This window comes from Sinohyriopsis cumingii, chromosome 17, assembly GCF_028554795.1.
Source record: "Sinohyriopsis cumingii isolate HCF-2022 chromosome 17, ASM2855479v2, whole genome shotgun sequence".
Taxonomy (NCBI): domain Eukaryota; kingdom Metazoa; phylum Mollusca; class Bivalvia; order Unionida; family Unionidae; genus Sinohyriopsis; species Sinohyriopsis cumingii.
In genome coordinates, this window is record NC_142977.1 from 118707469 (window position 1) to 118734106 (window position 26638).

At 35.4% G+C, this 26638-nt stretch overlaps 1 protein-coding gene and 2 long non-coding RNA genes across 4 annotated transcripts in view; 2 read left to right on the forward strand and 1 right to left on the reverse strand.

The window, feature by feature from the left end:
• LOC149779740 (G protein-coupled receptor kinase 3-like) overlaps nt 1–26638 on the forward strand; it is a 345786-nt gene that overhangs the window by 241613 nt on the left and 77535 nt on the right. For both annotated transcript variants that reach the window (XM_089940600.1, XM_089940601.1), the window contains exons 10-11: nt 22923–23135; nt 25015–25109. In XM_089940600.1, the coding sequence (XP_089796726.1) occupies nt 22923–23135; nt 25015–25109 (308 nt within the window). The remainder of the gene's footprint in view (nt 1–22922; nt 23136–25014; nt 25110–26638) is intronic.
• On the reverse strand, nt 7344–10044 carry LOC149779742 (uncharacterized). Its single transcript, XR_016415706.1, has 3 exons — nt 9907–10044; nt 9187–9283; nt 7344–8330 (listed from the first exon to the last, which is right to left on the reverse strand). It is a non-coding gene; the product is annotated as an uncharacterized LOC149779742 (long non-coding RNA).
• On the forward strand, nt 10334–14136 carry LOC149779743 (uncharacterized). The gene is made up of 3 exons (XR_016415705.1): nt 10334–10662; nt 11350–11444; nt 13355–14136. It is a non-coding gene; the product is annotated as an uncharacterized LOC149779743 (long non-coding RNA).

Genomic DNA, 26638 nt, shown 5'->3' on the forward strand with positions numbered 1-26638 from the left:
CTATAGGTCAAAGGTTAAGGTCACTGATTAAGAAATTGGTTTCTGCACAATAGCTCTGGTTTTCCAGCATCTACAATTACATCTGTGTGGATGGCTTGCATTTTGTGCAAAGGAAGAACCATATCACTTTTGGGGTCAGTACATCAACGATTAAGGTTACTATAATAGGAAGAAGACAAACATTTTCTGCAAAATAAAAATTGTTCTGCATCACAGACCTAGACAAAACTTTTTGGATAGCTTGTTTTTCAGGTAGGGCAAAAGCATGCTGATATTAGGTTAAAAGTTAAGGTCACTGTGAGTGACACAGAAAGAAGAAAACTGTTTTGGCTTCATAACTTTAGTTCTTGACCAATTATCTGACCAAAGTTTGTGGAGTACAAGAACCCTGTTGATTTTGGATTCAATAGGTCAAAGTTCAAAAGTCATTGTGCCTATTAAAATGTTGGGTTTTCTGAACAAGTTCCTTGACCAAACTGTGAATGGCTTGCATGTAAGGTAATAAGAAAATATAAAAAATGTATTCTGGGGTCTAAGGGTCAGAGGTCAAAAGGTCAGAAGTCACAGTCATGTTAAGTTGAATAAAAATATAATGGTTTCTGGACAATAACGAAGGTGTAACATGCTATTATACTCTATTCATTCAGACATTGGCTGGAATGAAGATGTATTTTGCCTTTAATTGGAATTTATTTTACCATATTTACCTGTGGATCATAATATTATTAGATATATGGCATATTTATATATTTTGCACAAGTAAGTCAAATAAAAACATATGAGACATTTTTAATTTAAACATAAAATATTTGAACACTTAGTCCTGGGTCTTCAACATAACTTGCACACGTCAACAACACAGAATAGCTTACACTGAAGTGCATTTAATTCAGTAGTTCTACTACATCCCAATCAATTGAGGTTGGAAACAAACTCCTAACACATTTGATGGTCGATTAGTTTTGATAACAGTTGATACATTTTGAAAAATCCTATTATTACTTTGGACCAAGAGTACCTGGTTGCATTTTTATCACCAGACTTATTTTCACAATTTATAACCAATTGTTCAAGATTTTAATTCCCAAGATTAAGTTAGGTAAACTTTTCTTGTAAGTTGTTTGTACAGTCCATAGCTCAATTATACAGACATACATATCATATACAAAATATTCTGTTGTGTTGACACTTAAAAAATACAATCGATTCCAAACCAGGAAGTAAAATAGCCAAATCTTTAAAAATCTTATAGTGAGGTCCAGACAATGCATTCATGTATGCAAATAGCCTAGACCCAGATCTGCCATCACATAGTGAGGTCCAGACAATACATTCACGTATGCAAATAGCCTAGACCCAGATCTGCCATTGCATAGTGAGGTACAGACAATGCATTCATGTATGCAAATAGCCTAGACCCAGATCTGCCATTGCATATTGAGGTACAGACAATGCATTCGTGTATGCAAATAGCCTAGACCCAGATCTGCCATCACATAGTGAGGTCCAGACAATACATTCACGTATGCAAATAGCCTAGACCCAGATCTGCCATTGCATAGTGAGGTCCCGACAATGCATTCACGTATGCAAATAGCTTAGACCCAGATCTGCCATCACATAGTGAGGTCCAGACAATACATTCATGTATGCAAATAGCCTAGACCCAGATCTGCCATCACATAATGAGGTCCAGACAATGCATTCTTGTATGCAAATAGCCTAGACCCAGATCTGCCATTGCATAGTGAGGTACAAACAATGCATTTGTGTATGCAAATAGCCTAGACCCAGATTTGCCATCACATAGTGAGGTTCAGACAATACATTCACGTATGCAAATAGCCTAGACCCAGATCTGCCATCACATAGTGAGGTCCAGACAATACATTCACGTATGCAAATAGCCTAGACCCAGATCTGCCATTGCATAGTGAGGTACAGACAATGCATTCACGTATGCCATCACATAGTGAGGTCCAGACAATACATTCACGTATGCAAATAGCCAGATCTGCCATCACATAGTGAGGTCCAGACAATACATTCATGTATGCAAATAGCCTAGACCCAGATCTGCCATCACATAGTGAGGTCCAGACAATACATTCACGTATGCAAATAGCCTAGACCCAGATCTGCCATTGCATAGTGAGGTCCAGACAATACATTCACGTATGCAAATAGCTTAGACCCAGATCTGCCATCACATAATGTACGTGGAGATAGGAATCATTTTACTCTCGATTTCATACAGCACATAATTCCCAAATTTTTCAGTCGTATGTGATGGCAGATCTAGTTCTATCATGTTGATATGCTCTCAGATTAGCAAGTTAATGGTAGAAATAGACAAAATTACCTGTGTATTAGGATAATCTGTGTTCTCATTAGTAGCTGGCTTCAGCTGTTTATAAAGGCTAATATTGCACTAATGTACTTTTACAAGACTGAAACATTTTTTTATTACATTGTTGCCCAGTACTTTTCAATTTGAGTTGGCTACCTCAAAGATAATGAGAAAGCTGGTTGATCAGAAGCTCTCCAAAACCACACCATGCTATTAGATCTATAAGTGACCATGCTATTAGATCTATAAGTGAGCAAACTGTAATAATCCCTCAGGCAGACTTCTCAAATTTGACCAATATTAGGATTGATTTTCTTGTAATCTGCAATGGAGACAGAAGAATTGTATCTTTCAGTGGTGGGATAGTAGTTTGGCATGGAATAAGGTATTTAATGTAGGTATGGGCCCAGTTAAACTTTTGTCATTATTGTTAGCCAATTTAAGGATGAATAGATTGCAGGATTGCCTTGAAACAGGATACACACATTATTCCCATTGTCTAATCAGTTGAAAATGGTACAGCTTGCAACTCCAGTATGGTCACCACAGTGACCATTATGAAAATCTTGTTTTTTTTATACTCCCCCTGGATGGATAGATTTTCACTAAAAGACTTAATATGGTTTGGTCGTAAATGAAAAAAGTGCCAATCTGAGGTCCAGTATGGCCACAATAGAAGCCATTTTTAAATCTTGTTTTAACTGCTCTTACATGGATAGTCACATCAACAGGTGGTCTTTCTAAAAGACATCTTATGATTTATAGGTAGTCCTAAATGAAGATGGTGCCAGTGTGACATCTAAAATGGCCACCATTTCAGCCATCTTGACAATCTTGACATTCTTGATATTACAACTATTCCGAAATGGGTGGTCATATCAAAATAGGGTTTTCACTAAAAGAATTGTTACATCTAGTTGGTCTTAAATAAAAATAGTACAGATCTGAAGTCTAATATGGCCACCACTGCAGCCATCTTTAAAATCTTATTGCAACTCCTCCTGAATAAAAAGTTATATCGACATGGGGTTTTCTCTAGGACTTGTTTTAGTGTCCAGTTGATCTTAAATGAACATTCAATATGGCCACCATAAGGTAGCTATCCTGAAAATCTTTTTTTTTTTTTTTCTCCTGAATGGATGGTCACATATCAATATGAGGTTTTCATTAATTGGCATGTGTCTATTCAGTTCAAGATGAAAATTTGCCAATCTGATGTTCAATATGACTGCTGCAGCAGCCATATCAAAATACTTTTTGTTGTTACTCCTTCTGAATGGAAAATCATATTGACTTTGCAGTTTTGCCAAAGACTTCTAATGATGTGTATATGGTTCTAAATGAAAATGGTGCTTATGTGTGGTCTCTTATGGCTGTGAAAGTTGCCACCTTAAGAATCTTGTTATCACTACTTTTCATTAATTAACTATTATATCACCATGGAATTTTCATCCTAAGACTTCTTATAATGCTTTGTTAATGTTAAATTAAAATGGTTCCAATATGTGGCCATCTTGAAAATCTTGTTTTAGTTACCCCTCTTAAATGGAAAGTCATTTTGACATAGGGTTTCTTGTTGCGTCAGTTTGGTCCTAAATGAAAATGACTAAGCCACAATATTACCACGATGGTGGCTACATTGTTATTCCTATTCCAAATGGATGGCTATATTGCTATTTCTATTCCAAATAGATGGCTATATTGCTATTCCTATTCCAAATGGATGGCTATATTGCTATTCCTATTCCAAATTGATGGCTATATTAAAAGCTAGACTTTTTATTATACCTGGTTTGTCGTAAATGAAAATGGTGCCAGTTGTACATCAGATATTGCCAAGATGACAGCTACCATAAAAATCTTTTCGTCACTAACCCATTCCCCCCCACCAGTGGATGAACATTATGATATGTGGTTTTCACCATAAGACTTGTAATGATGTCTACTTTGTTCAGAATTAATAGGGTGCCAGTCTGATAACAAATATGTCCACCACAACAGTTCATTTTAAAATCTTGTTATGTCAGGGATGGTTTCAGAACTCAGCAGTTAAGGAAGAAATGGTTTTATCTTGAATTCTAGAAATTCTTTTCACCCAGTAGAGTGTCGGTTAGTTCATGGGACTCTTGTCGTTTAGTTGAAGTCTTTGTGTGGAAATTCATTACTGTTGTTTCTAAATATATCCCCAAAATTACATGGGCAGATGCCATATGGGATCTTGTCTCAATAAAACAATTGAAGGTTCTGGACCAGAATCTTGAAGGGATCATTAGGTTTGGGTTATAGAAAGCCAAGTGGCTGTGTAGAATAAGCCAATTGTTTGTTCAGGAATTGTTCATTTATAACTAAATTAAGGTACTTTTTGTGTGCATTGTCCATTGGTTTCTAAATTAAGGTCTTGTTTTTCACATTGTCCATTTGTAACTAAGTTCATTTTGGGTACATTGTCCATTTGTTATGAAAGCAAGGTCTTTTTGTGTACATTGTCCATTTGTTATGAAAGTAAGGTCTTTTTGTGTACATTGTCCATTTGTTACAAAACCAAGGTCTTTTTTTGTTCAGTCACAATTTAGTCCAGTTAGCTTGGTGTGTCATTCAGTCCAGTTTAACAACTTAGTGTATCACTCAGTGCAATTAGCTGAACACTAAAACACTTGAAAGAAAATTGGATTGGACAAAAGTGCACAGAAATGGAGAACAGTCTGATAAAGGATAACAGCAAAAAGGCATTCCAAATTGTGAAAGACCTCACCAGACAGAAACAACCAAGAGTCAGTACCATTCAAGACAAAAATGGAAAATGCCTCACAGAAGCAAGTGACATTGCAGAAAGATGGACTGAGTATTGCAAAGAACTCTACAACCATCAGTCCACAGGAGACCCAGAGGTGCTTGAAGTTCCAAACTCTTCAAATGATGATGACTTCCCCATTCTCAAAGAAGAGGTGGAGTCAGCAGTAAGCGCACTGAAGAATGGGAAGGCAGCTGGAGTAGACAACATCCCAGCTGAACTTATCAAGAATGGGGGAGAATCAGTGAAAGAGCTACTAACAAAAATCTGCAACAAGATCTGGCAGACAGGTGAATGGCCAGCACAATGGACCCAGTCACTGATTATAACACTTCCCAAAAAAGGCAATCTCCAGCTGTGCCAAAATTACAGAACTATCAGTTTGATCAGCCATGCTAGTAAGGTATTGCTGAAGATCATCTTGAACAGACTGAAACCACAAGCAGAAGAAATGATCGCTGAAGAACAGGCCGGGTTTCAATCTCGGGGTTCTGTGTGAAAAGTACTCGCAACACCAACAAGACATCTATCATGTGTTCATAGATTTCAAAAAGGCCTTTGACAGAGTGTGGCATGAGTCATTGTGGGCCAAAATGAAGAAGTATAACATGGGTCAAAAGTTAACCAGTACCATCAAACAGCTGTATGCCAAGGCTACCAGTGCAGTAATTGCCCAAGGTGCTGTGGGGGACTGGTTCCAGACAACAGTGGGAGTGCGTCAAGGCTGTCTCCTGTCACCCACGCTTTTCAACATCTACTTAGAGCACATCATGAGTGAAGCCCTGGAAAACCACTGTGGGACAGTCAGCATTGGAGGGCGTAACATCACCAACCTCCACTTTGCAGGCGACACTGATGGGCTGGCAGGCAGTGAAGACGAGCTTGCCACCTTAGTGAAGAACCTGGATGAAACATCTTCCAGATTTGACATGGAGATAAGTGCAGAGAAGACAAAGCTGATGACAAATAGTGGCAAACAAATCTCAGCCAAGATTAAAGTCAGAGGACATGAACTGGAAACAGTGAGCCAGTTCAAATATCTTGGTTCCATAATCACTGAAGAGGGATCAAGAGCAGAAATTTTGTCAAGAGCAGCACAGACAATGGCAGCTATGTCAAAGCTAAGACCCATCTGGAGAGACAAGAATATCTGTCTGAAAACTAAAATCAGACTATTGCGAGCTCTAGTCATCTCAGTCTTTTTGTACTCATGTGAGGCCTGGACCCTGACAGCAGAATTACAACGAAGAATCCAGTCACTTGAAATGAGATGTTACAGAACCATCCTTGGCATCTCTTACATGGACCACATGACAAATGAAGAAGTGCATAACACCATCAGGCGTGAAGTAGGCCAATATGAGGACCTCCTCACCACTGTCAGAAAGAGAAAGCTGAAATGGTATGGCCATGTCACTAGAGCCAACAGTCTATCCACAACAGTCCTGCAGGGCAGCGTCCAGGGTGGCAGAAGGAGAAGTAGACAGAGAAAAAAGTGGACTGACAACATCACAGAATGGACCAGGAAGAGTTTTGCAGAGACACCCGGCTGTACTTTTTCCATCGTATACTCTGGAAAAGGATGGAATACGATGGAAAAACATGGAAAACCCTGGAAAACGATGGAAAAATGAAATATTCTGCAGAATTTAGCATGGAAACCCTGGACATTGTGCATGGAAAATGCTGGACATGCCTGGAAAATGCTGGACATTTTGGACTTTGAAATTTTTCAGCATGGAAAACCCTGGAAAACGATGGACATTTTGGACTTTGATTTTTTTCAGCATGGAAAACCCTGGAAAATGATGGACATTTTGGACTCTGAATTTTTTTCAGCATGGAAAAGCATGGACAGTTTAGACTTAGAAATTTTTGGATAAATTTCAGCATGGAAAACCCTGGAAAAGGATGGACAGTTTGGACTTAGAATATTTGGGATAAATTTCAGCATGGAAAACCCTGGAAAAGAACTTAGTCAATTTTCAAGATTGGTACAAAGAATTATTTTGAATTACCTAAAGAAAGAGCAATCATGACTAAACTGCGCTGTAACACAGATTTTTGAACTTGAAACTGAACTATTATTTCAAACCTATGATAAATATACACTGAGAAATAGAGGACACAAGTCAAATAAACAAACTGAACCATACACACACACACACTTGACCCCTGCTTTAAAAAAACAAACTACAAGTGTTGAAGTAGTACATCATTTATTGTATGTACCACATATATAATTAAATGTTCATTATCAAAAGAACATCACTATACAAAAATGTTGGTGTAACACAAACTATACATGTATGAAAAGATATCCTGAAAAATTAGTTAAATCCTGACCAGAAAATATCTGGTGCATATAAAATCATAAATATGTCCAAATCTGTTCACCACTTGAGCCTGACACTACAGTGTATAAGTATGAAATTCTGCTGTGCAATGGTGAGAGCCATTTTAGTCCTTTTCATGATGATTGGGGAGAACAGTACCATAAATGGCATTTCCAATTTCAACAACAATAATAGGTTCTCGAAGACACTTGATCCTATTTTTGATGATGAAAGGAAGTCTTCTTTCTTGTCAGAGCCAACTTCATTCCAAGGAGATGTTTGCTCATAATTATTAGTTATGTACACCTGTACAGCCCCCAGTTTCACACATTTCTTCTTTATCGGAGTACAATTTTTTGCAGATCTCACAATAAAAATTCTATTTGAGATACTCCTTACTGAATTCACATTTTTCCTTCAAATCTTTGACAATTGTCAATCCTGTGTTTGCTGAAGGAAGATGCAACTGAATTAAGTCCAAAAGGTCACATATTTAGCATCTGACAAATTATGTCTTGTTGGCAAAGCCCCAAGGACAATAACATGTTCAGACTTTGTGATTTCACTACAATATATATCTTGTTATGGGGCTATGACATAAAGTGGGGGATCTGTGACATGGGATGGGTAAGACTGAGTTGCTTCATTCACCTGATGATACTGTTCATCGTCTGAACTTGATTAAAACTCTATACTTTCTTCTGAGTCAGATGAAAAACTCATGTCACTGTCACCATATCTAGTTGGTTCATCTGTTGATATTCTCATTATATTTGAAGATTAGTATTACATACAGTCACCAATTTCATAATATCCAAGACCAACAGAACTGGATTCACCTAGATCAACAACACTGTAATGAGAAATACAAATTTTAGTGAACATGTATAATTCATATTAAAATCTTAACATTCAAACATTATTGTTTTGTTGTGGGAATTGAATATGTACAGTTAATATTACACTGTTACAGTAGTTTAGTTTGACAAATCCAATGTTAATGCATGCATCATTTAAACATAGGTAATGCAAACATGATACACAATGAATGCATGTTAATGACAAGTAATTGATACACAATAATATACTCAATCATACAAAGTACATGCGATACAACATACACTTCATAAATGTATGTGATGTTTTCAGAAAAACAACTCAAGTTTCATAACGTTTTAGGGCATTATAAGAAAAATGAAAGTAAAAATTATATTTAACATTTTAAATGATTAAAAACTGAAGTATGACAATGCATAACAATAAATTATTAATCTTGTTCTGCAAGAATCAATACTGATCAGATATTTCCTGAATTTCTGTAATTGGCTGATTTGGTTAAATATGGTGTACACTGTGCATATATTGTGTATGGTGTGTTGGATAACCCATACAGAGTGAATGTTCTGTTCAAACACACACATTGAATATTCTGTCTGTAAATACTGAATGATTTCACCATATACTCAGAATTTGTTGAACTCTGAAAATTCCACTTAGTATTGTATAGTGAAATTTGTTTATTCCTTAAATTATTGATATGGTAATGAAACTGTGTTTAAGATATGAGCCATGTTAAGCTGTGAATGTACTGGGTAAGAACAAATGTATAAAGAATAATGCTTATCTTCACACAAATAAACATTGCTGTGGGAGACAGCTGCAGACATTATTTAAAATGTAAAAAAACTCTCTATTACTCCTGGAATTACCATTGTTTTCTCTTCCTCCAGTACATGGTGCTTTTAGGAATGGACTTTGTGGAATTAACTTCGAACTGCTTATATATTTTGTCCTGAACACCAGTACCTGTAATACACAAACAGCATTAAAACGTTTACAGACTGTACAGTCAGACTGATTAAAACATCAACATATCGTTCAAAAATCATCTTCATGGTAAAACCTGTGTACATTTTAATCTTGCTAAGATTAATGTGAAATTTTTCAAAATTTCTTTTTCCAGGACTTAAGTTACTCAAGTTATGATTTTACTTATATATGTAGCAGTCTGAAAATTTAGCAGTAACCTAAAGACCTTTTTGGACTAGATCTACAAATACTCAAGAAATTCACAACTTTATCATAATACCAGAGCAGTCCCTGTTTGGGCTTACATGTATCACTGGAGTTAACATTTCCAAGACTGACAATTACAAGGTTATGGCTGTTAAAATAAAATTCCACAAATTAGGTTGCTTTGAAAGTTATATATACATATATATTGAAAAACAAAAATACCTACTCTAATTTTAAAACTGGTGCAAAAGGAAACTTGTTTTTGACCTTGTATATCTTTTCACATTTATTGAAATACTTGCTTACAATTTAATTACCAGTCATACATATATAGTGTTGGGCGGTTAATCATATAGTCAGTTTATACTTGGGCAAACGAGATAAAGCCGAGACCCCGTTTATTTCATACTCACCTATAATGTTTGGGTGTCCAGTTTGTGTTGTCTTTCCATTTGTGTTCCACACCTCGACACGATATTGCCTCTTGGTCGTAAACTTTGTCTTCTAAAACCACTTTACTGTAAACCAATCATTCCCCAACATATCCAAATCACGGCGTTGGTATCCGATGTATAGATATTAACTCTTTAGATAAATCATAAATCAAAAGAGAACAAAATGTCTGATTTTTCTGTCAAGTATTCGCCTTCACGTACCGGAGTCACGTTTTTGTCACGCAGAAATAGCCGAGGTTGTTCCGTATGATGATGGCTGATGAAGCTGACTATGATGGGATATAAAATTATGAACTTATTTTTTTTAACCAATTACTACATTGAAAAAGCCGACATATTTCGATTTCATGCGTTAGAACCAAATTTTCTGTAAAAAGAAAAAAAAAACAAAAAACGTTTCTGTAAATTTTGGTTCCAAATTCGGCACCGTAAAACGCTTTGGATAACCAGTCTAGAATTTGGGCGCAATTTTCGATTGGAGTGTCATTGAAGTTGTAAAATATAAAATATCCCAGGATTTTAAGATGACCACTGAACCAGAAATATCCCTGGTTATATGGGTGAATGATCGTCCCATTCAGGGAGGCATAATCTGTATGGCTGATGTACACTCGCCACGAAAAGAAATGAAGGAATATCGCACGGGAGAGAAAGTGATGGCGGTTCGTCGTGGATTCAAGGGATACCATGAGTGTATTATTGCGAAAATAGCAGGTAAGTCATTACTCAGTCCAATTATAGCAAAATTATTTGCACGGCCGCCAAATACCTTAGCTGCGAAAGACTTCGCGTGACGTAAATTTACGGAAAGCTATTACGAAATATATCCTATGGAACAATTTCTTTTTTTATGCTGTTTGAAGACATAAATTAGACGTCAAAATAGTAAGGATATTGAAAGGTATGTGTTATGTTTTAAGCTTTGTTTACATAATTGACAACATTTTTTACTTATCCTAATGCACAATGACCAGTCATCTCGTGTCTGTCTTTCAAAAAAGTTGGTACGTGCCGGCCTTGCGAATATACATTTCCAAATTGTAAATTTCATTTTAAATTTTATTCACCCTTGATATTATTAATGATCTGACTGGTATTTGTATTTTTTACATTTTCGTTATTATTTTCCAGACAGTGTGCTATTTGTAGCAATAAGTTATATTTGTTTTAATTAATTTTAGACTGTGACTCAGAAATATACCAGTAGATCTCTTTTCCAATTAATCTTCAATTCAGATTATGGCTTGTTTCTGTCTATCCAGTTTATATTCAGCCATTTCAGTAATATTTAATAGTAACTTATTGTATAATTAATAAGAATGTACAGTTGTAAACTGTTGGAAATGATTATCAATTTTCCTCACCAAAAATACTTGTTTAGTTTGTGTCCTTTAATTTCAGAAAAAAAGTGGCAAGGCACAGTTATGTAAACAACTTGATGGCGACAGCTTCATTGAAATTCTTCGATCTTTTAATTTGAATTAAGCAAGCGAGAGGTAATACCACATTTGTTTCAAATTCAAATGTCTAGAACATTAGCTGTAACCTGGAGTTGTGTATGTAGATAAGTAAATATATCAGAAACTTAGTGCATATGAATCATCATGGTGAAAATTTGGATTAAATTTTTTTCACACCCAGCGTGAGGCAGAAATATGTCAAATTTTGGATTTTAACAAAGCTGATAAATAAATATTCAGAATGCTGTACAGCTCTGGTGAATATATTGGCAAGACACTAACTGGGGCAAGAGCCAATAATAAGTACACACAAGGCCACCTCTCCAAGACCAGTCCAGAATTCAAATAATTTATGGTATATTTTAAATTATTAACCATGCGTTTTAAACTTTGTTAACCTATGACAAAATATATGCCAAATTGTAACAAAATTTTTTTATGAACTAAGGCTGGAACATTATTATGAAATTTAAACGTATACACAACTACTACTTGAAACATAATAGTGTAGACAAGCAATATTCAAATGGACAATGTAAATCTACTTTCAGTTTAAATGGTATAATCACAACTGCATGTATATGGTAGCCAGTTTGTGTGTGCGTGATTCAGATGTTTAGTAACATAGCTTTAACAAATGTTTAGTCACATCGCTACGATGTCTGCAGTGTGGCAATTTATAGTGATGTCTAGCACTGAGATATCATGCCACAGACATGTAGCATAATGTCTCCCACCCATTCACATTATCTTGACACCAGGTTGACCAGTCCTAACACTAACCTCTTAACCGTTTACCTTATAGAGCATAATTACAAAGTGCAGCATGCTATAAATAGAGCACCTGTTACCTATTCGACTCCATACGCATAGGCCTGCCTGTTAACTGTTAAGCAATGTAGTGTATTTTATGTTAAACAGCAATTGTAACCATTTTACATTTTTGGTTCACATCTATTATGTGTGGAAAAATTTAAGATTAAAAGTCTGATTGTTATAGCTGCGTAATTATTTTTCACTGAAGAATTTTTTACGTGCTTTAAAATCTTGAGAGGACTCATTTACCGTCATGTCAGTGAGGCTGCGTGACCAATCATAGCTGCCATTTCTCATACTTGAAATTTACAATTTGTCGTCTGCATCTACATCACTAAATTTTCTGAATTTGATAATTTATGAAAACTAATTGCTGCCTGCATCAATATCAGAGCCTTTACCTAAGTTATTGAATCTTTCGTAGTTCTGATTCTAATCGTGAAAACTTCGTAAGTACTGAATGAAATCCGTGACCTCCATTTTGGAGAGTGGAGATTATGACCCAGTTACTTTAAATAGCAGATATCGACCAGGGCATAAACAGTGACCACGTGATCTGATGTAATTGTCATTCACAGAAATGAATGTAGTATCTAAATGGGGGTTTTCCCCGAAGGTGGCACTTTGAAAACCGGCTTAAAATGGCTGATGTTTACAGCAGGCGTCAAAAGGCGCTTCCATGTGAATGGAGTAGAGGCATCAAAAGACGCTTGCATGAGGTAAAGGGTTAATGCTGAGCACCAGGCAAGGCAACTAATAGTACCATTCTTTTAATAAGTCTTTGGTATGACTCGGTTAAGGGTTCAAACCTGTGACCTCTCACACCCGTAGCAGGCGCTCTAACCACTTAGACTTAGGCCACAGGAGCAGTTAGGTAGCCAGTTTAATTTGTGATGGAAACCACAGGTTTTTAAGCCTATCAAGTTAGTCATCAAGCCAAGTGCCTCATTACAATTACCAACCTCAGGGATTGTAAAAGTACTGTAATTGCATGAAATGTTTCAGGCATAACTCTCATTCTCTCACTCCCCTCTCTCTCTCTCTCTCTCTATATATATATATATGGGATTGAAATAAATTTGAAATCTTGCTTGATTCTATTCATTAATATACAATGATTTGTATTTCAGAAATCATGAAGGAGAAGTACAACATTGGGGAGGTGATGGTGAGACAGAAGCTTTGCGATTTGGTTAAACCATCAAGAGTACCATCACTTCCACAGACTCCAGTGGTGACAACAGAAAAATAAGAAATGTGGTGAATGAACTATGAAACAACACGTGTAAAAAAAAAATATTTTAAATTTTTTTAATTAAAATTGAGATAGAAATTAACGTGAATTTTTGTTATTTTGTTGTTAAGATTGCTTCAGAATAAATTCAAACTATAACTAGAGTAAGAGAACATATTTTTAGAAACTCGGATGATGTTAAGGAGCCAGTAATCTGGATTTTATGACACACCAGTAGAAGTGTAGCGATATTTATGACAACTTAAGCCATGTTGTCTACTGAATACTATTAAGCTACCAGTGACAAGTATAGTTTTTAATTTTGTTTCCTTGTTTAAAAGTTACTAAACATCACAGTCAATACAAGGAGTTGGTTGGGGTAATTTGGATCATGTTCTTCTTGAAATTATCATCAAATAAAAGTTGCATCACTGTTAAAAATCTCGTTTTCATAAAATATTTCAACAATTTTCAGCTAAATTTTAGTGTTGTCCAGTGTTTTCCAGCCTACCCTGGATAAAGACTGGAATATTAGTCCAAATGCTCCAGCTTTTTCCATGCTAGAATTGTCCAGGGTTTTCCATCGTTTTCCATGCTAGAATTGTCCAGGGTTTTCCAGCCTACCCTGGACATAGGCTGGAATATTAGTCCAAATACTCCAGCGTTTTCCATGCTAGAATTTTCCAGCGTTTTCCATGCAAGAATTGTCCAGGGTTTTCCAGCCTACCCTGGACAGAGGCTGGAATATTAGTCCAAATACTCCAGCGTTTTCCATGCTAGAATTTTCCAGCGTTTTCCATGCTAGAATTGTCCAGGGTTTTCCAGCCTACCCTGGACATAGGCTGGAATATTAGTCCAAATACTCCAGCGTTTTCCATGCTAGAATTGTCCAGCGTTTTCCATGCAAGAATTGTTCAGGATTTTCCAGCCTACCCTGGACAGAGGCTGGAATATTAGTCCAAATACTCCAGCGTTTTCCATGCTAGAATTTTCCAGCATTTTCCATCGTTTTTCATGGAATATGATGGACATTCTACAGCCGGGCACAGGCATTGGCACATGATTGAGACAAGTGGAGGGAACTGGTCAGATGTTCAGCAGCACAGTGCCTCAACGACCACACTAGGTCATGAGACTGATGATGATGATGATGATGATGATGATGAAAACGCTTGTGCTGATATGGTAGTAAACAGCAGTACTTTTTGGTGTCTTTTTTGAATGGGGTTGATATTACTGTCTGATTTGTTATCCTTACAGAGTCAAACAAAGGCCTGCATAGGTATCAAACAAAGGCCTGCATAGGTGTCAAACAAAGGCCTGCATAGATGTCAATCAAAGGCCTATATAGGTGTCATACAAAGGCCTGCATAGATGCCAAAGGCCTGCATAGGTGTCAAGCAAAGGCTTTCATTGGTGCCAAGTGAGCACATTACTATACTTCTGTCCAGCAAAATTTCAAACCTGCTTTCATACCATTGGAACATCAATTAGTCTGTGAAAAATATAATTGCATGTACTCAACATTAACTATATTACTATCACACTATATGCATACTTCATTAGCCACCACTCCTTTTTTGGGTGTAAATTAATTTTGCTTGTGACAACAAAATCACAATCTTTTCCAATAAAATGTCATTGACTTTTTATGTGAGTTTGGTTTTCTGCCAGGATTTGTTTGTTAATCCGATTTCAAGAATAGTGAAAGCTTTTAGGATGTTATTCACCAGCTTGTTCTAGGCCTAAACTGATAAAACTTGGAGGCTGTCTGCCTGCCTAGTCATCTGTCCATCTGTCAGTGTGTCTGTCCTCTGCTCTGTCACCAATCTGTTTATGTATGGAGTTTAGTTTCTGCTCAATAACTCTAGTTGTAGACCACAAGTTTTTACTTAATGCATTAACCCCTGCTGCTGAGTTTACGTGGCAGGAGGTAGTAGCCTACTGCCGAGCTCTGTTGCGTTAAGGTCATGTATGATACACTAAAGTGGGCAGTATTATAAAAAGGTAGATAGATGTAACTTTACAGTGATACCAAATAATCTGCAAGTTCTCGTTGCACTACAAAATACAGAGGGAAAAACCTCATTTTTTGGACCCGATATTTTTCCACCCAAAATTTGCCTGTGGTCAGAATCTAATTTTGTGTCCAAATTTTTGACTTTTTGACTCTAAGGCAGACTGGTATGAATTGCAAACGGACAGATGAACCTTTGCAAAAAGTTGGATAAGATGGGCATTTGGAATAAGGAGTGATCTCGATACAAAAATTATGGGTCTGTTAAGCAAAAAAAAAAAAAATAACACCAACTTTTACCCTTCTGCTCATGTGGGAGCCAAATAGCCAATGAAAAATTATGTTTCTAACACAACTAGGCATTAGGTTATTTTAAAATCACCTGGGAGTTGATGTGTTAGTGTGTTAGGATGTATTCAGAAATAGCTTTCAAAATGTATTCTCGACTCGAATTTCAGGTGAAAATGACAGCAAACCTCCAGGGTTTAATGTGTTAATACTGTGGATGACTCACAATTTGTTTAAGAAAGAAATAAAGTAATTTGAGGTTAAAAGGTTACAGGTTCATGTCAGTGACTGAGAAAATAAATCTGGTTTCTACTCATAATAACTTAAGCTTTTGACAAGGTATTGAAACATTTTTGATAAACATCAGACTTGAAAGCTAGCATATGTGACGATTTTAGAATGAAAAAAATTCCCATATGTATTTTTCAATTGCTATGTATACTGTACTTACTTGAAGAGAACCCCATGCTTACCATCTTTGCTTACTTATAAGTTGAGTTGAACTGCAAACAACATAGATCTAGATCTGCCAAAGAATACTGTACCTGCAGACAAGGGTCTGTGTTGTTTGTTCTGCAGATTACTCCTAAAAAAACTGCACAGACCCAGATGTGCTAGGAAATGATGGAGTGGTAGATCTGGGTCTGTGCAGTTTTCAGTGACCACTCTGTTGGCCTAGTGGTTAGAGCATCTGTCTCGGATGCGGGAGGTCGTGGGTTCGATCCCTGGCTGAGTCATACCAAAGACTTAAAAAATGGTACTAACAGTTGCCTTGCTTGGTACTCAGCATTTAAGAGGTTGCATGTTAAAAATCCAAATCACACATATACACACACACACACACAATTTAACATACACACACACACACACAATTTAACATACACACACAATTTTCAGTTGGTGTCGACTTATAAATCAGTATAAATGGTAATAATAAACCCAGTTTCAATTTTTTATATACAGAATATATGCTAAGTTGTTAAAATATTTAACTGTCTCATTGATTTTCTCAGTCGCATTCCATGGCTTTTGGTTGACCCTTAATTGATATTTGTTTAAATGATCAAGATGTATTATTTACATGAATAAAATATGTACCCAGTTGCAAGCAACAGAAATGTGCTGTATTTCATAACACACTGGCAGATTAGAGTCTATGCCACCATATTGATATCACCAGTAGAAAAAACACCGAACCCTGTTCTGACAGCACATTATTAATGTCAGATCTGGGTCTGTGCCATCTGGAATATGGCATACACTTAATGCTTGCATATGCAGCATAGATTGGAACATCTTGTAATTAAAACTAATTAAGCAACATTATGATGCTTTTACTACTTGCATGCACAATCAATAACTGTAAAACTATGTTGAGCTGTTTAAGTACTTGTTGCAAATGCAAAGACAATAACTATAGAATTGTGTTAATTTAGTAAAATCAAAATCACACTCTCTCTCACACACACACACACACACATTTTTCAGTTGGTGTCGACTTATAAATGAGTATGTATGGTAATGATAAACCCAGTTCCAATTTATTTTGGAAATAAAAAAATCATTACTTTTATGGGAGACCTTTGATTACTCTCACTCTGTCAGATTAAATTTTTTTTGTGATTTTGTCATTGATAATAAATCTTCCCACTTGATGATATAATTCTTGTAAGGAATTCTAGATACAAATCCAAACTCGTAATTTTACCAACAAAACGATTTCCATTGCATCAGGAAGTTGTTAAAAGTTATGTCACTACATTTGATGTGGCTGACTGAATTTTGTTGTCATGAAAAGAAGCATCTCAATGATCTCATTGCATAAAAGATTTTATGACAAATAAAGTACTAATTAAAAAAAATTACCTTTCCCTTGCAGTGGCTAATAAATTTTTTGCAATTAATCAGCTCAAGTTTCATAAACTTTAAATTGTATTTTTTTTTTACTGGGGACAGAAATGTAGATCATGGCCACAAGCCTTGCAAGTTACCTATTTTGTAACTTAGAATTTTAACATTATTAAAGAGCCCATTATATCGAGTTAAAACGAGATTTTGATTAATGAACTGAAGTCAAAGGTCATGGAGTGTGACATGTAATCTTAGGCCCCACCAATATATGTGGTTCCTGTTGTGCTGGTTTCAAAATTAGGGTTGGTAGGTACATTGTTTAAAACAATATATATATATATATATATATATATATATATATATATATATATATATATATATATATATATATATATATACTGGGCTAAATCAGCTCAATTAGTCAATCAAATGCATAGACCAGTTTCATGATTTTTTAAAATAAATTTTTAACCCCGGAGGAAAAGTGCTAGGGTCAGCAACAAAAAACGGGGATGATCAGCAGACTGAAAACACACACACTTATACATTTTTTTATGTAAGCGCTCCTTTCACATGAGATCTGAAGCTAGCCATTTGGCTGATTTTTAAGCTGGAATGTTGCCACATGTAAACAGTTTAGTATAATTTACAGACTATAACTGTTTGCAAAATCAGTACATGTATAAATGAACCTGCATGTGGCTGGAATTGACAGTAACTACTAGTTCCAAATTAGTTGTCAAATAAGCTCAAATTTTCCTAGAGCATTCCTCATTTACGACCGATACAAAGCTGAAACACTGAAAACTCTTTTATGCATTATATTTATTCTCTCAGTGATATTGTTTCATCGTGCACATTTCCAAAGGTTCCATAAATTGATAATATTTTATCAATGTGTTCATTAGTTTAAAATTTGCAGCAGTTTAAACCCATTAAAAACCTATGGTCCTGATGAAACACATTCAGAAATATCCAAGAAACTCTTATGAGTTGGCACCAATGGTTGGACACCATTTTCAGTAATTTTTGTACATTTGCAAAATTCCAAAGGATTGATCTCTGGCAAATATATGCCCACTGTACAAAAAAAAAGATGATTGTGCCATAGGGCCAGCAAGTACCATCCAGTCTTGCTTACCATTGTTACATATAAAGTACGTGATCATGTTATGCGTTCTTACCTGAAGCACTTGGATGTAGCTTTTGGAAATTACATAATTTGTGAAACAACTATTTTGTGCTATTGATGAATGGGCTAAACATTCAGGTCAGGCATGTGAAATCTATGGCACACAGGCCACATCCAGCCTGGGACCTGGTTTTATCCAGTTTAATTTGAATCAGATCGGTACATTTAAAAATCAATACCTGGCCTGCACCCTGGAAGAAGTTGAACATGCTTGATTTAAATGAAGGTAACTGTTACAACTCTATGGTCTTAAAATATGTAACGGAAAGAAACTAAACCAACAAGTTTAGTAAAATTCAGCAAATAATTAAAAAGTGAAAATTGAAGAGGAACTTATGGCATTGTGATTTAAACTCAAACTAATTCTAAATGTTCTATCACAGCTCCAAAATAGTACTTTAGTTCAAAAAGTCCATGAGCACTTTGTAATTCCAATGAATATTTTAAATGATTCTTCTCAAGTTATAACTGAAAACAGCCTTAAAATATCTCAGATGATAGATACCCTAAGATTGATATTCAACAGGAATGAATAATTGTTTACCTGGTCTTTATATAGTGTCACCTGACCTATGATGCAACAAAATGCCTTGGATGTTGGTCATTTCTGATGGAAAGTTCCATCAAATTTGTAAACAAGGTCACTTCCAGGACCTTCTGAGTTTGTAACGGTCATGTCTTGAACTAAAATTAATCTTAAAAAAATGACAATAATCAGGTAGGCCTAAACTCTAACCTCAATCACTGACAAAGGTCAAGCAAATATCCATAACAGTGACCAAAATAATATATTTATACTTGACTTTGAAAAAGTGTTTGACATGTTGACAATGATTTGTTAAAGAGAAATTTCGTTATGGAAATGCAAGCATAACTCTATGCTGGCTAGACTTGTTTTTTATGCTTTCAAAGACAGTGCCTGGATGTAAATGGTTCCAAATCTGTTTGGTCCAAAGTAGCTTCTGGAGTAATAAATACACTGTTTTTGGACCATTGATTTTCTCTTAGCACTTCAGTGATGTCATGATTGGAATTGATTCAGAAAATGCACTTCTGTGCATTTGACAGGATGCTATAGATCAATCTAAACTAAGATCCTACAAAATCACATTAACAAATTTGGACAACATAATCCTAGTGACAAGATGGAAATCTCATCAAACCAGTATGGCGTTTATTGGAAGGTACTTTAGAAAATCTAAATCAGATAAACTGTTTAGGAGTCACAGTTACTTGTGATCTGAAATGGAACCTTCAGATTCAAGACTAATGCACTGATATAATTCATACTTTAGGCCTGTTAAGACATGACTGAAGATTGCTCACAAAATACAAAATATAAATTAGCTTTCTGGGGTTTACACGAGACTGTTTTTAGCCTGTGTTTTTAGACTATGCTTGTATAGGTGGAGATACCATTTCCTGGTTTTTTTACAGAATGAAAGTAAAAGTATTAAACTAATTCAGCATATACTGAAAAATGGATTAATATTTTGTTTTGACAATGGTTTGAAAAATAAGAAAAAAACACCCTGCTACAATTTGATCAGACCGAAAGAACAGTAGAATTCAACTGAATATACCTATTGATGGCCTGTGCAAGAACATTAGAATTCAATATTACATGCCTATTGATGGCATGTGAAAGAAAAGTTGAATTCACCATGAATGGCTTGTGCATAAACAGTAGAATTCAACATGAATGGCCTATACATAAAAAGTAGAATTCAACTGAATATACCTATTGATGGCCTGTGCATAAACAGTAGAATTCAACATGAATGGCCTATCTAATGGCCTGTGCATGAGCAGTAGAACTCAACATGAATGGCCTATCTAATGGCCTGTGCATGAGCAGTAGAACTCAACATGAATGGCCTATCTAATGGCCTGTGCATGAGCAGTAGAACTCAACATGAATGGCCTATCTAATGGCCTGTGCATGAGCAGTAGAACTCAACATGAATATACCTATTTGATGGCATAGGCATTAAAACAATAGAATTAAACTTGAAAGGACTTTGCATGGACAGTAAAATTCAACATGAATATACCTATCTGATGGCATATATAATAAGACAGTAGATTTCAACATGAATGGCAGCCTATGCATGGACAGTAGAATTTAGCTTAAAATGGCCTATATATGGACAATATAATTCAACTTGAATATGGCCTATACATGGACAACAGAATTCAGCATGAGTGGCCTATACATAGACATCAGAATTCAACATGAATGGCCTATGCATAGACAGTAGTATTCAACACGAATAGCCTATACATGGACAGTAGAATTCAACATGAAATAGCCTATACATGGACAGTAGAATTCAACATGAATGGCCTATGCATGGACAATATAATTCAACATGAATGGCCTATGCATGGATAATAAAATGCATCTTGAATGACCTATGCATATGGAATGAATGGCATATTCATGGACAGTAGAATTCAGCTTAAATGGCCAATACATAGACATCAGAATTCAACATGAATGGCCTATGCATGGACAGTAGTATTCAACATGAAATAGCCTATACATGGACAGTAGAATTCAACATGAATGGCCTATACATAGACATCAGAATTCAACATGAATGGCCTATGCATGGACAGCAGAATTCAGCATGAATGGCATATTCATGGACAGTAGAATTCAGCTTAAATGGCCTATACATGGACAATATAATTCAACTTGAATATGGCCTATACATGGACAACAGAATTCCGCAGGAATGGCCTATGCATGGACAGTAGAATTCAACATGAATATACCTATCTGATGGCCTCTGCAAGACATGATTTAAGAGGTTAGTGTTAGGGCTGGTCAGCCTGGTAATCATATCAGGATAATGGACTGGGTTGGACATCATGATACATGTCTGCAACGTGATGCCCATGTGCTAGGCATCACTATAAACTGCCACACTGCAGACATCATAGCGATATGACAATTTTTTTTTTAAAGCTACATTAAAGATCCAAATCACACACACCTAAGGCTTTTGCAAAGGTTGATTGAGTGGTGTGGCAGTGTCATTATGATGTGGCACCAAGCTAATCAAAATATAAAATTTACAAAACTATTGGTGAATAATTCCTACATTTTCTTTTTTGCCATTGCAAGGAAAAAAGTAGAAATTTTAAGGCATCAGAATTTCTTCTCATAAACTTCTGATCAAGTTAGAGATATATCTTGTACTTCAGATTTCCATTTTTTGAGGGGATTGTCTTACTAGAATTTTTGTGTAACTCATTTTTTGGAAGGGTTTTGTCTTCCTTGCATTTTTATGTAATTCATTTTTGAAAGGGATTGTCTTCTTAGGATTTTTGCGTAATTCGTTTGTACATATAATTTTAGCATTAACCTCTGGTTGGTGCCATGTAGCCACTATTGTGTTGTGATACTGTAAAATTCTAATACACACTAAATATGTAATGAAAAAACATACATGTATAGTGAGAATGTGTAATAATTTTTTTAAAAATCATTACTGCCTGGAAGTCTATTCATAGTGTTTGTGACATATGCATTTTAATCTTTAGTGAAGAAAAGTACAGTCATAGATTGTGTCACATATGCATTTAAATCCTTACTGGAGGGAAGTCTGTTCATGGTGTGTGTCACATATACATTTAAATCTTTACAGGAAAGAAGTCTATTCATGGTGTGTGTGACATGTGGATTTAAATCTGTATTGGAGGGAAGTCTATTCATTGTGTGTGTCACATAAGCATTTTGATCTTTAATGGCCAAAAGGATATTCATAGTTTGTGTCACATCTGCATTTTAATCTGTACATGAGGGAAGTCTATTCATATTGTGTGTCACATATGCATTTTAATCTTTACTGGAGGGAAGTCTATTCATATTGTGTGTCACATATGTATTTAAATTTTGCAACAGTGAAGTCCATTCATAATGTGTATGACATGTGCATTCTTTTTTTCTTTACAGGAGGGAAGTCCATTCATAGTTTGTATGACATATGCATTTTTTCTTTACAGGAGGGAAGTCCATTCATAGTTTGTATGACATATGCATTTTTTCTTTACAGGAGGAAAGTCCATTCATAGTTTGTATGACGTATGTATTGTTTTTCTTTACAGGAGGGAAGTCCATTCATAGTTTGTATGACATATGCATTTCAAACCCCTGAGAAACTGTGTTTTATCCTGGATCTGATGAATGGGGGAGATCTACATTATCATCTTTCACAACACGGCGTCTTCCTAGAGAAAGAAGTACGATTCTATGCTGCAGAAGTTATACTTGGCCTGGAACATATGCATAACAGATACGTGGTTTATAGGGACTTGAAGGTATAGTAATATCATGTTCAGAATGTAACATTTATACTTCTATCCGTAAGCAGTATTGTATTTAATATTCAATTTTAAATGGTGAGATATCATTTCAATTAGAGTGTTAATTGAAATGGACAATTAGGTTACCAGACTGTGTCACATTAAGAGCATTAATTATAATGGACAGTTAGGTTACCAGACTCTGTCACATTAAGAGTGTTAATTATAATGGACAGTTAGGTTACCAGACTGTGTCACATTAAGAGCATTAATTATAATGGACAGTTAGGTTACCAGACTCTGTCACATTAAGAGTGTTAATTATAATGGACAGTTAGGTTACCAGACTCTGTCACATTAAGAGTGTTAATTATAATGGACAGTTAGGTTACCAGACTCTGTCACATTAAGAGTGTTAATTATAATGGACAGTTAGGTTACCAGATTCTGTCACATTAAGAGTGTTAATTATAATGGACAGTTAGGTTACCAGACTGTCACATTAAGAGTGTTAATTATAATGGACAGTTATGTTATCAGATTCTGTCACATTAAGAGTGTTAATTATAATGGACAGTTAGGTTACCAGATTCTGTCACATTAAGAGTGTTAATTATAATGGACAATTAGGTTACCAGACTGTGTCACATTAAGAGTATTAATTATAATGTACAGTTAGGTTACCAGACTCTGTCACATTAAGAGTGTTAATTATAATGGACAATTAGGTTACCAGACTGTGTCACATTAAGAGTATTAATTATAATGGACATTTAGGTTACCAGATTCTGTCACATGAAGTGTTAATTATAATGGACAATTAGGTTACCAGACTCTGTCACATTAAGAGTGTTAATTATAATAGACAATTAGGTTACCAGACTCTGTCATATTAAGAGTCCATTTTTTAAATACATTAAAGCAGTAAGGCATTCTAATTAACTTTCAGTACACTGGCTTATTGGGAATAAGACAATCAAATTTATTCGTTCTGATAGTACCTGATGGTGGAATATTGTTATCCATTCACTCAACACATACATTCATCCATCTTACTATATCTACTAAACTACTTTAGGGGAAAAGGGTGATTCGTCTGTGTACAATTGGTTCATTCATGGTTCCTACCCAAGGAGTCATGGGGGTGGAAGGGGAGTGGATTGGAAGAGAAAGATCAGATGCAATAAAAGTTCAGTTACAGTGACATTTTCAGATCTACTTTCTGACCTGACTTTATAGTCATAGCTGGAAGAAATGATATATTTTTGATAGATTTTGGATTATGACCTGGGGGTCACAGTAACACCTCGGACAGGAGACACTGAACTGACTGATCCCAGCATACATTTTAATTGTAACATTTACAGCTTTATCTCTTACTGCTATCATTTATCTTGTAAGACCACATGTTTAAATTGATTTGGGCAGATTTATGTCCCTAATGCCTTTTTGCAATTTGTACCATTATATTTTTAAACTTAACCTTTAATCACCACTATTAAGCCTAGAATGTGCTGACATGCCATCAATCAAGGTACACGCATACATATATGCAGTGTGAATGTGTGAATTGGAATATTCAGTTAAAACCTGCATATTTATGGGGACATGTAAAAAAATTTGCTGTGCTTTTATTTTTGTATATACACACTTATAAGTTGGATCTAATTGGATAGACCCAGATCTGCCAATGCATACCGTGCTGGTAGATCTGGATCTGTGCTTTTTGTTAGGCATACCCAGTAATCAATAGAACAAGCCCTGATCTACTAGTAAATTATGTGATGGCAGGTCAGTGTCTTTGTTGTTTGAAGTTGGACCCGACTTATGAGTGAGTAAATACAGTATTTTTTAAAAATACCATCATTCAAACGTATTACTTGATGCCTTTCAGCCGGCAAACATTTTACTTGATGAAAATGGCCACGTCAGAATATCAGATCTTGGACTTGCCTGTGATTTTTCCAAAAAGAAACCTCATGCCAGTGTGTAAGTATGTTTAACAGACAGATACACAGACTGTGACTTGTATCTATTCATCTTTACAAGAAGTAGGAAATACTAGTGTTTGCTTTTTGGGATTAAGAGTAGAGGCAGAATTAGTCTGCATTAAGACATCAGATTGACTTTGAAAAACCATTGGTATTAGAAAAAAAATGTTCAATGAGAAATTTATTTTTAAAAATCGCAGTTCAGGCTATAGAACAACAAGAGTGAATGCAAAAAACTACGAGTCGTTCACATGCACCTTTGAGTCTGTTGGTTAATTGGAAGTGTTGTAATTATGCAGTTTTTAATGAAATTCTAAATATTTTGGGTTTAATATCTGGAAAGAGATTATTGTACCATTTCCTGGAATATTCGAATGATATCTGTTGGTTTTCTGACTATTGTGTATTTCACTTAGTTTCCTAGATTTAACTTGGGTATATTGAATAGCGTGAATTTCCTATTTTGTGTTGGTTGAGAGAAACCACAAATTTAAAGAGTAAATGAAAAAAGATTCTCTGTGGAAACATTCAAACCCCTTGACAAAATCACAGAAGTAAAAAACGAATGAATATGTAATTGTTTTGCAAAACCATGAAAATGTATAGCCTCAAAAAACAATGAATTTACAGTAATGCAGCAAGGAATGTTTGGCTGCCTTAATGTAAACCAAAAATTCTTCTTTTATTGATGCAGATTTGCCTTAAAAGAGAGATATTTTATATAGCTATACAAGTGATTGTCTGGTCTTAAAAGTGAGATATTTTATATAGCTATACAAGTGATTGTCTGATCTGTGAATGGTATTGTGATGCAGGACATTATTCTGATGGGGAGCTGTAATTATCTAAGTAATTGTCTCACCAGAGAATGGTGTTATAGTGAAGAGTATTTCAGCAAAGGAGAGTTGTAGTTATTTAATTGTCTCACCTGTAAATGGAGATATAACAATGTGCATTGTAATGAAAGAGAACTGTAATTATACAAGTAATCATTGCACCTGATAATGGTGTCATCATCAAGTGCATTATAATGACATAACCATAATATTCAATTGTCTCACCCATATTGTTATAATGGAGTGCATTATAATGGGAAGACAATAATTATGCAAGTAATTATCTCACTTTTAAGTGGTCTTGTAATGACTGTCATCAGCAAGATTTCCTTGTTTTTCATGAATAAACAGATATACCTCATCAAGAACACAACATAACAACCTCCTACATGCCAGGGAAAGTGCCCATTTTATCAATTGATAAGTGACTGTATTTGGAAGGGAAGCCTTGATTGGCTTATTCAAAAAACAAATTAGGTCATGTGAGAAAATTTTTGTCTGTGCTCATAGTGGTTGGTTAAACGGGTTTATGCATATTCATGAGAAATGAGGAAATGGCAGCCGTGGATTATAGAAGAGTGATGTAGATTTTCGCCAATGGTTTGCGATGATGGGAGGGATCAGACTTTGCACATGTATATATCTCTACCAAAAGCTATGTTAGACTTAACAAATTGGGTCATATCATTAA